Here is a 16256-nt window from a genome sequence, read left to right as displayed (position 1 = left end):
AGCAAAGGCTGGAGCCATACATGAATTGAGAAATGCAAGAACAGGTAGGCTTTAGGAGAGGTGGAGGAACTAGAGATCAGATAGCAAACATGAGATGGATTATGGAAAGAGCAAGAGAATTTCACAAGGATGTATTCATCTGTCTTATTGATTATAAGAAAACTTTTGAGTAGATCACAATGGGAATATCTAAGCCTCTAATTCTTTTAAATAAGAGTTATATGAAAACCAAGAAACTTCAATAAAACCAGTCTTTAGAAAACTGGACAGTGAGTGGAAAAAGGAATGCAGCAGGATTGTATACTGTCATATCTTTTTAATATTTATAAGGAATATATTATGAGAATGGCTGACTTACAGACTCAGCAGGAATCAAGATTAGTGGCAGAGAAATGATTTAAATTATGGAGATGATACAACCCTCACAGCAGAAACTAAAAAAAACATTGGAGCACATTCTATTATGAGAGGTGTTAGGAAGGCCACAAAAGTTGTCCAAGCAATGGTATTTCCAGTCAAGAAGAAAGACGATGAATTAATTCATATTAATTATGGGCATGGAGACTTAAGAATCCCATGGGATACAAGAATGACTAATAAGGTTTTAGAGTATAAAAACAATGCTCACTGGAGGCAATAATCACTAAACAGAAGTCACTTTGGACATACTATGCTTGTAGATGAATCATTGGAAAAGGCACTTATGTTGGGGATGATTGAGGGCATGGAAAAGAAAGGAAAACTGCAAAAAATAGTTGGACAGCATAAAGGAATTTGCCCAGTTACAACTGCTGGAAGAAAATACAAGAAGCAGAGTGAAATGGAGAGCCTTTATTCACAAGATCACCAAGAGTTGAAAATGACTGGATGGCATAATAACAACAATAATACCAAATTAAATGAATGACAGATTTGAAGACTTTAATATGCAATTGTTTTAAACATATTCATTTAGCATTTTCATGTCAAGTGCATGTTTATAAACCTGAACTGTTTAAAATTATAATTTTTATTTATTTTTTGGATTACCATACATAACTTGCTTTGTTTTGCTTACACAGGATGCTTATATCATCAAGCTATGTGTGAAGCTTTCATATGAGCATAATCAATTCAAGTGTTATCTATCTACAATTCTTCTATATGTTGACCAACTTGCCAAGACCTAACAAACATTAATAGGACTGAAAGATTTTACCTATGTGAAAGGTAAAGAGAATTAAACTAAAGCATAATTATGGTGGTTCATCATTTGTAAATCTGACTATGATCAATTTTTTTTCTCTAGTTGCCTTGCAAGCACTAGAAAAGTTGTTCACAATAACTAGACACTATTTAAAGGTATTAGGTTTTCTCCAACTAAACAACTGGTCAATTTCTGTAATAAACATAATCTATCTTTTATCCACTTCAGAGGGGAAAAAAAAAGTTTTCTTTACTCTTTAATAGTGACAAACATTACTTCAATGTAATGTAACAAAATGTTGCACAAAGTACTTTAAAGAATTATACAAATTACTAAACCACATTTATTTGATAAGAAATAGTAGCCATCAGAATTAAAGCTCTTCAGATATTAACTTAATTTGAATTTCATTACTTCACAATGAATGTTTATAGTACTGAATGTATTTTTGAAAAGCACTTTTTGATAAGTTGTCTACCAAGTTCTTGTGCAGTTTGAATTTTGAATAATCTTCTTTTTATATAAGATATAAACAAAATGCAACACAGAATTTATTCAAGATTTAGCATATTTAATTGCAGGAACGATAATTCTCAACATATCCACCATGGTACAATTTTGAATACATTCTGCAGATGTGTTTGAGTTATAGCACTGAAATTATAGAGAGCAAGACTTCGTTGGATAAACTTCAGTTTCTTCCCAGGGAGAATCTAATGGTGACAAATCTTGGTAGCAAGATGGCCAAGGCATTGGCCCAAAAAGACTGTACTGTCAAGTCTTGATTGCTTCAGTTCAGGATTAAGAAAATTCTGCAGAACATTCAAATAAGCTTTACCATTCACAATAGTTCCTTTTAAAAAAAGAATGAACCAATTATACATAATTTCCTACAGCATGCCAGATGTTCACTTTAGAGAATCTCTTGTTTTCCTAATTTCTTGTGATTTCTGTTCTCCAAATTTGTCAATTTGGTGGTTAACCTTACTACTGATGTGAAAAGTTGCTTTATCACTAAAACTGTCAACAGGTGAGGCATTATTTCAACTTCATGATTAAAATGATGACAAAGCTAATCTTGCATGGTAAGTCTTCTTCCAACAACATTTAATGAACTTGAATCACATAATTGCTGATGAGATTTTTGTTTTCAGAATTTTGTGCTCTAGAAGTACTTATTTTTAATGAAGCCTATATCACTGATTTTCAAGGGAATGATAGTAAAAGCTTGCTCTAAGACAACACTCATTGTTTACCACTGGTCTTCCAATTCATGGCTTATTAATGGAAATGGTCTCTTTAAATTTTTACATCTAGTATGTAAAATGACTTCATGTTGGTAACTTTCTTATTGTGATGAGTCAAATTTTCTGACAGCTGATACAGCCTTCAGTTCAGCTAGAGAGAACACTTAACTAAAGCCATCTAGTACTGTGTAGTTTATTATATGAAAAAATAAAAGAAATTAGAACAAACGAAACATTAACAATTTTATTTAAATCGTAATTTAACCTCCATCTATTGTAATGGTAAGATTTGTTTATATTTTACATAAAAGAGACATTATTCAAAATTCAAACTCTGTATAACTGCAGCTACTGAAATGATATAACAAGTCTATATGATAAATCAAGTTTATTCAGCATTTCTTTTGCTCATTTTCCCTTAATAAATACAATTTAAAATTGCTAAAACAGTCATGGAAAAGTTGTGTAGAAGGCTAACAACTGTCGAGTTCAGCTCAATACGTTAAATGTAAAAAAATAAATTCTGAAATATGCAATTTACAACAGATCTCACATGGTGTATTCATAGAAAAATAAAATTTTGTATATCAAATATTCACACATTCAAAATTTTGTAATGACATATTTACACAGTACAAAATTGAAAATAAGATTCATCATGGCTTCAGTCAGGTGTCAATCATTATTTGCTTAAATCATTTGGACCAAACTGTTTTAAAACTAAAATTATAAGTGAAACCACTGCCAGAATCAAAACCAAAAAGTATGCTCTCACAGGAACGAGAAACAGTTTAGCCTGAAAAAAAAAGAAACATTAAATTATGAATAACCTATAATTTAACTGCAAGCATCTTTAAAGCATAGTAACAGCATGAAAGAACTGTGCTCCATTTTTTGAATTTCTTGATACAAATAGGTTTGCTTTTCTAATGTTCAGCATGAGAAAGATAAGTATACAAATAAGATCTCCTTATGTATTACTATAAAACATGTAAAAGTTAATTATAATAGTGTTGTCAATGCTTAATTATGTCAATATAAAGGAAAATAAGTATGGTCCAAACTATCTGGGTCAATAATGAACTGATGTACAACATAATGCTTCTCCCAGCCAAGCCATTTCCATCTTCTCATATCTATTTTCACAAATGTGCATAAATTCCTGGGCAAATATTGCTGCTTTAAAAGCAGATCTTGCTAGGTGGAGAAAATGCCAACCATACGTATGGTAGATGAGTTTTACTAACATGCAAATGTTCAATTGCATAAAGGAGGCTCCAAAACTAATGTAGCAAATTACTAACCACTCAGCATATAAGGAGTTGTTGTCAAGAGCAAAATACAGGAATGGACAGATGGAAATAGGATACTATATAGAGGGGACAGCATGGTTTTGTGAAGGGTAGGTCATGCCTTTAGTAACTTGCTCACGTTTTTATAATACAGTGACAGCTGAGTTGGATAAAGGTAATGGGATTACAGTGAAGAATTCTGCTGGACTTTGCAAAGGCCTTTGACAGGATACCACACTGAATTCTAATCAGTAAACTACAGCACATGGGTAGTGGATATATAGGGTAAGATGGACAGGAGGGTGGCTGATGGAGAGAGAGATCAGAACAATTTATTCAGTAGTAGTCCAAAACAAGGCCTGTGACTAGTGGTGTGCTGCTGGGTTTTGTTCTTTAAATTTGTTCATTAACAATATAGGAAAGGATCTGAGAGGAACTGTTCAGTTATTTGCTGATAATGCCAAGTTGGGTAGAGCAATAGTTAATACAGATGTCAAAATTTTGCAGGATGATTTAGATTGATTGGCAGACAGGGCAAAGGAGAATGGATATCAGTTTAATATGGCAAAGTGTAAGGTTATACATTTTGGGGTGAAAAAAATCATCAGCCGTATACCACATTGGTGGAACTGTACTCCAGGAAATTGACGAAGCCAGAGACTTGGGAGTGTTAGTGGATAGGGAGTAAAAGTTTAGGAGGCATATATAGCAAAAGTAGCTAAAGCGCATCGGATCATTTGGTTACTGAAGAATACTTTGAGCAGAGACAAGTAGGTTATTGTTCTTCTTTATCGAGCTTTGATAAGACACCATCTAGACTACTGTATGTAAATTTGTGTGCCAGGGTTTCTTGGTGATGACAAGGTGGAGAGTAGTGACCCAGATGGTAGTAGCAGGTCTATGGAATGAACCTTATGAGAACAAAGTGAAGATTTATGGGTTACAGGAACTGGTTGATAGGTGGAAAAGGGGTTGATATGATAGACATAAAAGTTGCTAAGGGGTTTTAAGAGATTAATTCAGAGGAAATTTTTCAGAACAGGAGTGTTGGTGGGAGAACTAGGGGCCATCCATGGAGACTGAGTAAAAGATGCAGTCAGCAAATATGTTAAACTAAGTTTTTTGCTTGGAGAGTGGCAAATGAGTGGAATAAGCTGCCAAAGCCTATTGTGGGTGCCATGACCATGAATGAGTTAAAAGCAAAGTATGATTGATTAAAATTGTGCAAAAGTTGGATAGTTCTTGACATGATGTTTAGGATCTTCCTCGATGAGTCTGATTCCTTGGAGTTGCCAATAATAATGTGAAACACTTATTGGTAAGTATGGCAGTATTTATTTACCAGAAGTGTAAATTTCAAATGCCACGTTTAGTCTCCAGGGTAGAGCTGTATTTTGTCTCCCCATGTGGTGCAGGTACTTCCACATTCTCTAGCAAAATATGCTGGGATGCGTCAAGCAGTATGCAGGTGCACTGACAATGCCACATTAATATTGGGTATTCCTTCTGTGAATCCCTTTGTAAAAATTCGATGTAGCTTAAAAAATCAAAGCGCTTTACATTAATTTTTTACAGAGGTCAAGTCCCATGAGAATGTTGTAAAAATAACTTGTTTGTCTCTGTATATTTTGTACTAGATATTTTCGTAAATAACCCTTTGGAAGTTAACTGTATATACTCCTTTAATAAGAATATGTTAATGTTAAAAACAAAGGTAATGTTTTGCCACTGGAGCTGTATGTAATAGATCTACATGGTGGCATAAGAAAGGTTGTTTATGAAATTTTTATGTATATGTGAAAGGCTTACAAGCTCTGCACATAAACACCTCCGAAGTCAGTCAGAAAGGTTCAAACAACTTTCTGATGGCCAGCAATTTACAATCAAAAGAAAGCGGAGGAGAACAGAAAACAGGCCGAACTTGAAACTTAAGATGAAAGAATCATGCCGAATTCTTCGGGGGTTACAAACTTCGTGCGCGGTCTCTGAGAAGGCATAATAAAAAGGGATAGAGCCAAGCATAGAGAGGCTGCCTGGTTCCAGACTTGACAGAGAGGGGGCTTCCCGGATCCAAAAGTCGCTAGAGAAAAGAAGCTTCCCGGTTCGAGATGTCGCGAAAAAGAGAACTTCCAGGCCAGAGAGAGGACTTCCAGACATTGCCAAAGAAGGAAAGGCTTCCAGTCATCATCAGAGAGGGAACAGATTTGGGAGTCCATAAGAGAATCGGTTGGTGGCAATTATGGTCACTGGAGGTGGCTATTCGAGCTATTGGAGACTGCAGTTGTCCAGGCATTTTCGGCGGGCCAAAGCAATGGAGAATAGGCTATGTAAGTTATCCGAAGCAACTTCGCTTGGAAGATTTTCTTTTTCGCCATGGGAGAACAACCTTTTGCCGGTCGTAGTTCACAGCCCACTATTTTCCTGTTGAGATATATTACTGAAACCAGACATTCCTGAGGAAGCTCAAGATCTGAATTTAAAGAAATGCCATAGTGAAAGACTTTTGACTGAATGTGTGATGCTGAGTCTTTTGTAAGTTAAAACCTCTTGTATATTACCTCTCATAGTAGGTTGTAGATGGACTTTTAAGAGACTTAAGACATTGTTCAATAGTAGTAAGAATTGTCATTAAGAGAATCGATTGACATATTGGAAGTAGATATAAATTTTATTATTATTCAATCCTCCATGAGTCAAAAGACTCATTGTGGGAGGTCCTTCCTAAGAAACAGTCTATCAAGACTCATCATTTTGTAAAGATAACTTAACAGAGTTAGCTAACCTCTTTGCAAGTAAACTAGAAGTTTAAGTTGAATTTGTAAGTGGAGAGTAAATAAGATTGTGAGTTAATTAGTGTTAAAGTAAATAGGTTATAAATAGATAGAGAAAGCAATCTCCCTAATGTTTAAATTCATGTATATTTCATTGTAATGTAAATAAATTGTTTTGTTCTTTTTGTTAAAAGAGTGCTGCCTGTTTGTTTATTTTTACAACTGCACTGTTCCTAAATAAATCTAACTTGTGAGCAGGAAACTAAGTGATACAGCCAAAGTATAAAGTTAAGTAAAAGAATAGACCATGACTGTTAAGTTTCATTGAAGGAATTTGTGTTAGAGAGAAATCTGCTGGGCCGTATTATTGAGTTTTATGCTAATTAAATGATATTAGTGGTGCAGTCTAAATTAAATAAATTTTCTAGTATCTCAGGCATAAGACTCGTAGCGCAAAGGGTAGATAAACATAGTACATGAGAGAAAGCGCGCACAGCTAAATTAGAATAATGGCATTTATAGATAATATAGAAAGCATAGAGCAAAAGACATTACAAGTAATAAATAATAACATGTTATTACAATGGTGCAGCAGCGACAGGATAAAATCCACAGTACTTAAAATAAGTAATAGTGGATTGGAATAGTTTTGGAAATAATGAACAAGCAAATATATAGAAAGTATCTATCTATCTATATATATATATATATATATATATATAAAAATAAAGAAAATGAAAAAATTACAAAATATTGCGATTTGCAAATCGAAGTTGAACAAATCTGGCAAAAGAAAACCAAAGTTATTTCCATAATAATAGGTGCTTTACGTGCCATCCCTAAAACATTGAAAAAACATCTAGAAGCACTCGAGTTAGATGGATTAAAAATTGGGCAGCTGCAAAAGGCCGCTTTGTTTGGCACAGCTTTCATTTTCAGAAAGTATTTCCACAACTCACAGGCCCTTGGGTAGGGCCCCGAATTAGTGGAATATAACCAGCCTTTTCTTAAGACTGAGGAAGCAAATCAAGCTTTGAATATTATATATACACACACACACTGACTATAACCGAGACTAGAATAACAATTAAATTTATTCAAAACGCAACATGTTTCATCGGATTGTCAGACTTCTTCAGGCGTGGAAACATAGAAAGCAAATAAACACTATAAGAAACAACGTATCACTATAAAAACGACTAAAATTCAGTTAGCTTTGAACTGTAGCTACAGTCTGTGTTGAAGTTCTATTGTTAGGCAGCTGCGTGCATGCCAATATCGGATAGTAGAGCTGAAAGAGTCCAGTATATTATAGCTAAGGTTATTATTTATGTGATGAGGGTCCATAACAATTTCCTTAGACTATGCAGCATATAGTCTAGTCTAAGGTGTGTATATATATATATTTAGTATAAGAAATTTTTTTTTAAGTATCATGAATGAAAACAGCGGTAACTCAGAAGCCAGTAGTACTAACAAGATGGGATGTAGAATTTTTTAGAAGTGTAAATCCTCACCTCATCCCCCAATTCTCTGGAGAGGATCACGATGATGTGTTGTCTTTCTTCAGGTTTGTAGAAGAGCTAAGGAATATTGGAAAATAGTCAGACTTTTAGCTTCTAATAATATTTAGGAATAAACTGATTGGAAGGGCCAAGAATTTTTTGTATTCCTCTCACATCCTGAGACACTTTGGAATACAATAAATTCAAGGATACCCTGATATCTCAGTTTTCCAAAGTTAAAAGCATAGGTCTGAACCTGTGGAGGCTGCAAAAATGTAAACAAGAGAAAAATGAATCCATAAATGATTATTACAATAGATTGCTCACCTTAGCGAATAGCCTGAGCATGTCCAGAGAGGAAAAAAGCCATCTTGAAAGGGTAGTCTTCATTCAGTTTAGAATGGGAGCAAGAGGAGTTCAGGAAAGTGGCATACAAAAAAAGAATAAACGACTTACAAGAATGCTACATCGCAGTAAAGGAAAGGGAAGATCGACTAAGAGAAATTAGTCACCCCCTTGACTTTAGACAAGAAAGAACCCCAGATTCAACTAGTTTCACTCAATGGCTTGAAGATCATAGATGCAAATACACAAACGGAAATAGGCAGGGCCTCGAAGTTTCATGCCTCGCTGCACACAAATTTCAGTGCAAAAATCATAAGAACCACCCAGCATAGAACAGGTACAAGATCTGATTAAAATGGAACTCAAACCCCATGAGAAGAAATTAAAAAAGAAGTTGGAACAGTTAGCAGAAAACTTGAGGGTATATAAGAGAGAGGAACAAAGGGGCCAAATAAGAAAAGGAGTTAATACTAATTTAAAAGGAAAGTGCAAAATTATGAAATTAAATGATAATAATAAAACCCTGATTGATTCAGCTAGAGAGGCATGTGGTGAAGTTGTCTGCAAGGATAGAAAAAATTAGAACTCCATGGTGGACACAGGAAGTTAAAGAGGCAGTGAAGGAAAAGAAGAAAGCATATCAAAAGTTCCTGGCAAATAAGTCAGCTTGTGCTCTTAGAGAATACAGAGACAAATGTAAAAAAGCTAAACAGTGTGTAAAACTAGCTAAACAAGCTAAAGTCATGGGAGGACTTTGGCAAGAACATAGAAAATAAATATCAAGAAGGTTGCAAAATATTCTGGAGGTTGTTGAAGAAGCTTAGGAATGGAGGAAAGAGTGCTGCAAAAGGAGTTAGAGATGATAAAGGTGACATGAAAACGGGAGAAAAAGATATCCTTGAAGTATGGAGTAATTACTTTGAAAAACTGCTAAATGAAACAAGCAGTGATGACAGCACAGTGGTAAAAAAACACTGACCAGGCATGCAGTCAGGAATACATATCCATTCCTGAAGTAGAAAAAGCCATCAAAGGCTTGAAATGTGGAAAGGCAGCAGGAGCAGATGATATTCGACCAGAAATGCTGAAGTATGGTGGTATAAGTCTTACAGTGGCTGCACTGCATAGTTCAGAATGCCCGGACAGAGGGACGAATTCCAGACGATTGGAGTTGAGCTCTCATAGTACCCATATATAAAAAGGGAAATAAAACTGAATGTGAGAATTACAGAGGTATATCCCTACTGAGTGTTCCTGGCAAGATCTATGCAAGTATACTTGAGAAACGGTTGAGAAGAATTGTGGAAGAAAAGCTTGAAGAACAAGCTGGATTCAGGTCAAATAGAGGCTGTCAGGATAGGATCTTCACTTTACGAGAAATAGTTGAGAAAGCATGAGAATATAACAAAGATCTGTATTTAAGTTTTGTCGATTTGGAAAAGGCATATGACAAGGCCAAGAGAGAAGCTATTCAATACGCTACAGTTATATGGTGTCAATGGGGAATTATATCAAGCAATATTTAGTCTTTATTTGAGTTGTAAGTCAGCAGTTAGAATTGAAGGAAGTACAAGAAGATGGTTTAATGTTAAATCTGGTGGGACAAGGATATACATTATCCCCTCTGTTAAAGATACCAAGCAATTTTAAACCTGGTTTTACTCCATTTTTCCCAAGTAAGCAAACAGACAAAATGTCAAGTTTGCGCCTGCAATATATGCAAGACTAGCTGATCCCACAGGTAGTGCAAGACCAAGGCAACTCGTGGTAGAAGTGGAGCAAGCTCTGATCACTAATCTTAATATTTACCCTTAATTCCAAAACACATCTCCAAGAAGGGGATGTATGATGTTTTGTATTAAAGGCAAGGGGCCACTACCCAGATGATGCTACTTTGCCTGCAGTATTCAATGGATGGATTGAGTACCTCAGCGAGTCCCAAGTGTGGATAAAGGAGGGTTTAGCAATAGACTAAAAACCCATTCCTAGAAAAAAAAATTTTTTTGTGAAAGCTAAACAAACCGGACTGATACTTTGGAAACATAATCAAATTCCTGCCATATACCCTCAAGGGGTGTACAGGATATGATAGTACTACATGAAAAAAAATTTACATCATTACTAACTTCCTATCTACAATTTTCCTCCAAATCAGTCTGTTATTTGTCAAGACTCCAACATTATCAGATCTTATATTTCTATCGTCTAAGGCACTTTGTACCGTATCAATCCACCTATATCTTGGACTTCCTCTGGGTCGTTTTCCTGCCAACCTGGCAGAGAACACTTGTTTTGCTAATCTTTCTTTGCCCATTCTGTTTAAGTGACCATACCACCTGAGATTAGCTCTGTTAACGCATTCTTGGATGCTGACAATGTCAAGTTCTTTCCTAATATCCTCGATTTTAATGATATTGCCATTGATGCCATCTGTTCACGCCTCTAATCTTTCTCAGGACTCTCATATCTGTGGTCTCTAGTCTTTGGTCAAGTGTTTTACTTCTGACCCAGCTCTCAGATCCATAAGTTAAAGCTGGTTTGAACACTGACTTGAATACAGCTAATTCAGTGTTCCAACTAATTTCTCTTATTCCATATGAATTTATTCAGTTGACTTCCCACCATACCAGCTGTGCTGATTCTGTTATCTATTTCTATATTTAATTTAATATCTTCACTAAAAATCGTGCCTAAATAGCTGAAATGTTTTACTTGTTCCACAGGTTCTCCATTCAAAACACAGTTGATATTTTCAATGATTCTGCCTATTTTCATTGTCTTTTTATTGCTGACCTTCATACCATATCTATTACAACAGTTATTCAATTTAGTCAGAGAATCTTGCAGACTTGTAGCAGATTTATTTAGAAGTATAACATCATCTGCATAAAGCAAAGAGCTGACATTAATATCTCCAATTTTGATATCATGTTTAATACCACTTTCCTTCATAATGTGATCCATATAGATAATGAATAACAGAGGGGATAATGTACATCTTTGTTTCACACCAGATTTAACATTAAACCATCTTCCTGTACTTCCTTCAATTCTAACTGCTGACTTACAACTCAAATAAAGACTAAGTATTGCTTGATATAATGCCCCATTGACACCATATAACTGAAGCATGTTGAATAGCTTCTGTCTTGGCACCTTGTCATATGCCTCTTCCAAATCGATAAAACTTAAATACAGATCTTTGTTATATTCCCATACTTTCTCGACTATTTGTCGTAAAGTGAAGATCTGATCCTGACAGCCTCTATTTGGCCTGAATCCAGCTTGTTCATCACCAAGCTTTTCTTCCACAATTCTTCTCAACTGTTTCTCAAGTATACTTGCATAGATCTTGCCAGGAACACTCAGTAGGGATATACCTCTGTCATTCTCATATTCAGTTTTATTTCCCTTTTTATATATGGGTACTATGAGAGCTCTACTGCAATCATCTGGAATTCGTCCCTCTATGCAGTGCAGCCACTGTAAGACTTTTATACCACCATACTTCAGCATTTCTGGTCGAATATCATCTACTCCTGCTGCCTTTCCACATTTCATGCCTTTGATGGCTTTTTCTATTTCAAGTATGGATATGTATTCCTGACTGCATGCCTGGTCAGTGTTTTTTACCGCTGTGCTGTCATCGCTGCTTGTTTCATTTAGCAGTTTTTCAAAGTAATTACTCCATACTTCAAGGATATCTTTTTCTCCCGTTTTTATGTCACCTTTATCATCTCTAACTCCTTTTACAGCACTCTTTCCTCCATTCCTAAGCTTCTTGAACAACCTCCAGAATATTTTGCCACCTTCTTGATATTTATTTTCTATATTCTTGCCAAAGTCCTCCCATGACTTGTTTAGCTAGTTTTACACACTGTTTAGCATTCTTGCATTTGTCTCTGCATTCTCTAAGAGCATATGCTGACTTATTTGCCAGGAACTTTTGATATGCTTTCTTCTTTTCCTTCTCTGCCTCTTTAACTTCCTGTGTCCACCATGGAGTTCTAATTTTTCTATCCTTGCAGACAACTTCACCACATGCCTCTCTAGCTGAATCAATCGGGGCTTTTTTCAAGGCTTGCCAGTGAATCGCCAAGGTTTGATTCTTGTTCTCAAACTCTTTCATTTTTTCTTCAATAATCTTCGTGTATTTTAGTGTTTATTATGGAAAGAACATATGAAAAGGTTAATGAGAAATATTATGAAATTCAGAACATGGAATGTCAGGATGTTATTACAGGCTGGTAAAATGCAAAATGTAGCAGGAGAATTATCAAAATTAGTGTGTGGATATCACAGCCTTACAGGAAATGAAATAGAAAGGGCAGGGAGTAATTAATAATAATAAAAAATAAGTCATACTTTAGTGGTCCTATAAAACAAGAACACGGAGTTGGTTTTATTATAACAAAAAAAGTCTACAAATCGATAGTAGGATTTACACTAATAAATGAGAGAATATGTATATTAAAGGTAAATTTCGTAACATTACATTTCCAAATAGTTATGCTCAGATTGAGAATGCTGATGAAACATTATTGAACAATTTTATGATCTAAAAAATGATGCTATGATTGTATTAGGTGAATTTAAAGCTAAATTAGGAAAGGAACATATACATAGAGGTGTTGGAAGATATACATGAGCACAAATTTTCCACATTAAAAAAAAAGCTACATTTAGGAACATGGATTATTCCAGCTACTAATGAGTGTAATCATATAGATCATCTTTTGATTTCTGAAAGGTGGGCAACATCAATCGTTGATGTAAAAGCATTTAGAGGTGCAAACTACAACTCTGACCACATGTTGGTTGGTGCAAAATTGAGATGAATATCAATAAATATTGAGAAATGGAATACTGAAGCTTTCACAAATAAAGACTATTAAATTATACAGAGAAAAAAATAGAAGACATTAAAGAATTTTAAAATCAAAATATAGAAAATAAATGGAAGATAATTTAAAATATATGTAGAAGAAATAAGGAAATATAAAAGAATCAAAAAGGAATGGTTTGATGAATGCAGGAATGTAATAGAAATTAAAAATAAAGCAAGAAAGAAATGTATACAAAGAAATAAAAGCTGATAGAGAAAAATATTAAGAAAAGAGAAAGGAAGCAAATAAAATATGTAATCAAAAGAAAAAACAGTTAATAAGTGAATATAATAAAAACAAAAATAAAGTATAAAATTACCATATTTTTCTGTGTATAAGATGAACCCTACTTTTTTGAACCCAAAATTAAGAAAACAATATTTTAAACATAAAGCAGAACACAATTGATATTTTTTTAAATAAGTATATTTCGTAACTAGGTAATATTTTTAAGATACATACTAAAATGCATTTTCTGGGATAATTTGGTTCATATTCTCATGGCCAACCCTTCTTTCCTCATGAAGCGGAAGCACCTTTTGCCTCATATTGAATAAGCCTGGTTGACACACATATCCCACTCTGGCACTGCTTCATAATCCAAGTCTTAAGCCTTTGCTCCAAGTTTGGCCATTTTGCTGGTTTTCCTCTTAAGGCCCTCTTCTTTTTTGGCATCTTGAGTACTTGTTCTTCCTGTTTTCTCCACTATCTAATCATACACTCAGTGGGAGGAGGTCCAAACTGTCTCTCTGAATTATTTCCATATTCTTTTGTGTAATTGACTTTTAACTTGAATTTTAAAGAATATGACAATCATTTTTTTTTTTTTTTAGGACATTTTCATGGGCTAGTGCTCAAAATATTGGTAATGCATTAACTTACCCTGCCAACGAGTTGCAGACATATGAATGCTTTCAGAGTTCTGATTGGTTTATTCAGAATCAGCCGTTAATGATGTCAATCAGCAGAGTTAACAAAAGCTAGTGATTGGCTGTTCGCAGAGACAAGGCACCAGCAGTTTTGCCACAGCAACTATGGGTCTCTCAGCCTGTTACCCCCCCCCCTAAAAAGAGATAGTTGGTTGAGAAAGACCTTGGAATTCTTGAAGTTAAGAATTGGAAAAGTACTGCATTGAACAGAGAATAATGGAAAAATATTGTAAAGTAAGCCAAAACCTCGAAAGGGTTGTAGAGCTAAAAAAAAGGCAAGTAACGTAAAGTCATTAGCTTCTATGTATGAGTTGCCCCAGTCCTGAAAATACTTAAGGTGCAAAATACTTGTTTGTTTACACTTGGATAAGGATTAAGCCAAGCATATAATATTCTTGGTATCTTTAATTTATAGTACCAGTTGTGCTTCAGTGGTGTTATTGTTGAAACTTTGTTTATATTGTGTTTTCACTTGTTTGTTTCACTGCTTCAGCGTCTATAGATGGCGTCCATAAAGAAACATATGTCAGTAGCACAGAGGACTTCTATAGCTGTGCCTTGGATTTTTTGCAGTGGATGCGTTGCAGAAACTGCTATATGTATGCACTGAAAAATATGAAAGATCTATGGTCTGTTTGGATAAACAAGAATGAAAACAATGTATGTGAAAAGTGTCTAGATAGATTAGAACGATTAGGAATGGAAGCAAACGTCAGGACCATAGCAGAAGAGCTTCAGCAGGAGTTTGTGAAAATGAAAAGCAACCTTCATCTCTTGCAAGAGGAATTGGAAATGCTCAGTAAGAGGGTTCAGGATATTAAGACTGAGTTAAATGTGTTGAATAGAGAAATTAGGACTATGGAGATTACTTTAGCTGAAGAAACTAGAACAGGTTTAAGTAAGGGAGAGACTCTGGTGAATGATGAAGTAATGAATAGTATGGAAGTGATTGGAAGTCATCAGAATGAAAGCACAAGAGGTCTAGAATGAGATATTGTGAAAGTGAGGGAGTAAGTAAAAGAATGTTGAGGTAAAGTAATGAAACTAGGAGAGTCATGCTGAATGGTGTAATGAAAATGAGGCCGTGAGTGATGCTTGTTTGGGTTTGAATGAAGTTATGAGTGGTATAATATATGGTGATTTAATGATTAAGGGTATGGAGAGCAGTATGCCCGAGGAGTGCTTGTCTGGCGAAACAACAGAGTGACTTTAGCAATAAAGAGAGGGCATAATGCAGAAAAGATGATAGTTATGGTGGTGTAAAAACTCGATTGTAGCTTAAATATTCCAAAGCACATTACATCGATTTTTTTACTTAGGTCAAATCCCATAAGAATGACGTAAAATTAAACCTTGTTTGTCTCTGTATATTTTGTACTAGATGTTTTTGTAAATAGCCCTTTGGAAATTAACTGTATATACTCCTTTAATAAGAATTTGTTAGTGTTAAAAACAAAGGCAATGTTTTTGCCGCCAGAGCTGTATGTAATAGATCTACATGGCCGCATAAGAAAGGTTGTTTATAAACTTTGTGTGTATGAGAAAGGCTTACAAGCTCTGCACATAAACATCTTCAAAGTCAGTCAGAAAGGTTCAAACAACTTTCCGATGGCCAGCAACTTACAATCAAAAGAAGGCACAGAAGAGAACAAAGAGTGTGCCGAACTTGAAACTGAAGATGAAAGAGTCATGCTGAATTCTTCGGGGGGTTACAAACTTCTTGCGAGGTCTCAGAGAAGGCATAATAAAAAGGGACAGAGCCAAGCATATGGGGCTTCCTGGTTCCAGTCGCCGTCAGAGTAGGGGCCTCCAGCAGTTGCAGAGACATAGCTTCCAGGATAGAGAGAGGGCGCAGAATTACCGAAAGGAGAAGTCCATAACGCCATAGAAGAGAAGGGTTCCAGAAGCTAAAGAGAGGGATCCCGATTGACAATTGGCGGCAGAAAAAGGAGGCAGTCGTCCAGGCATTTTTGGCGAGCCCAAGCAGAGGAGAAAAGCGAGGCAAAGTACCCAAAGCACCTTTGCTTGAAAGTTTTTATTCTTTTCACCATGGGAGAGCAACATTTTTGCAGAGCTGTACGAGTCCACAGCCCGG

General features: G+C 35.3%; 1 protein-coding gene across 3 annotated transcripts in view; it reads right to left on the bottom strand.

The window, feature by feature from the left end:
• Positions 1–2804: 2804 nt before the first annotated feature.
• The window catches only part of GrlHz (Gustatory receptor-like Holozoa), a 253757-nt gene continuing 240305 nt past the window's right edge, over positions 2805–16256 (bottom strand). For all 3 annotated transcript variants that reach the window (XM_090401540.1, XM_090401539.1, XM_090401538.1), the window contains exon 12: positions 2805–3229. In XM_090401540.1, the coding sequence (XP_090257666.1) occupies positions 3116–3229 (114 nt within the window). In that variant the 3' untranslated portion in view covers positions 2805–3115. The remainder of the gene's footprint in view (positions 3230–16256) is intronic.

This window comes from Typopeltis vanoorti, chromosome 12 (assembly GCF_054136105.1).
Source record: "Typopeltis vanoorti isolate ZY-2024b chromosome 12, IOZ_Tvanoo_1.0, whole genome shotgun sequence".
Classification (NCBI taxonomy): domain Eukaryota; kingdom Metazoa; phylum Arthropoda; class Arachnida; order Uropygi; family Thelyphonidae; genus Typopeltis; species Typopeltis vanoorti.
The sequence above is the reverse complement of the archived record's forward strand: the minus strand, read 5'-3'. Positions and strand labels throughout refer to the sequence as shown.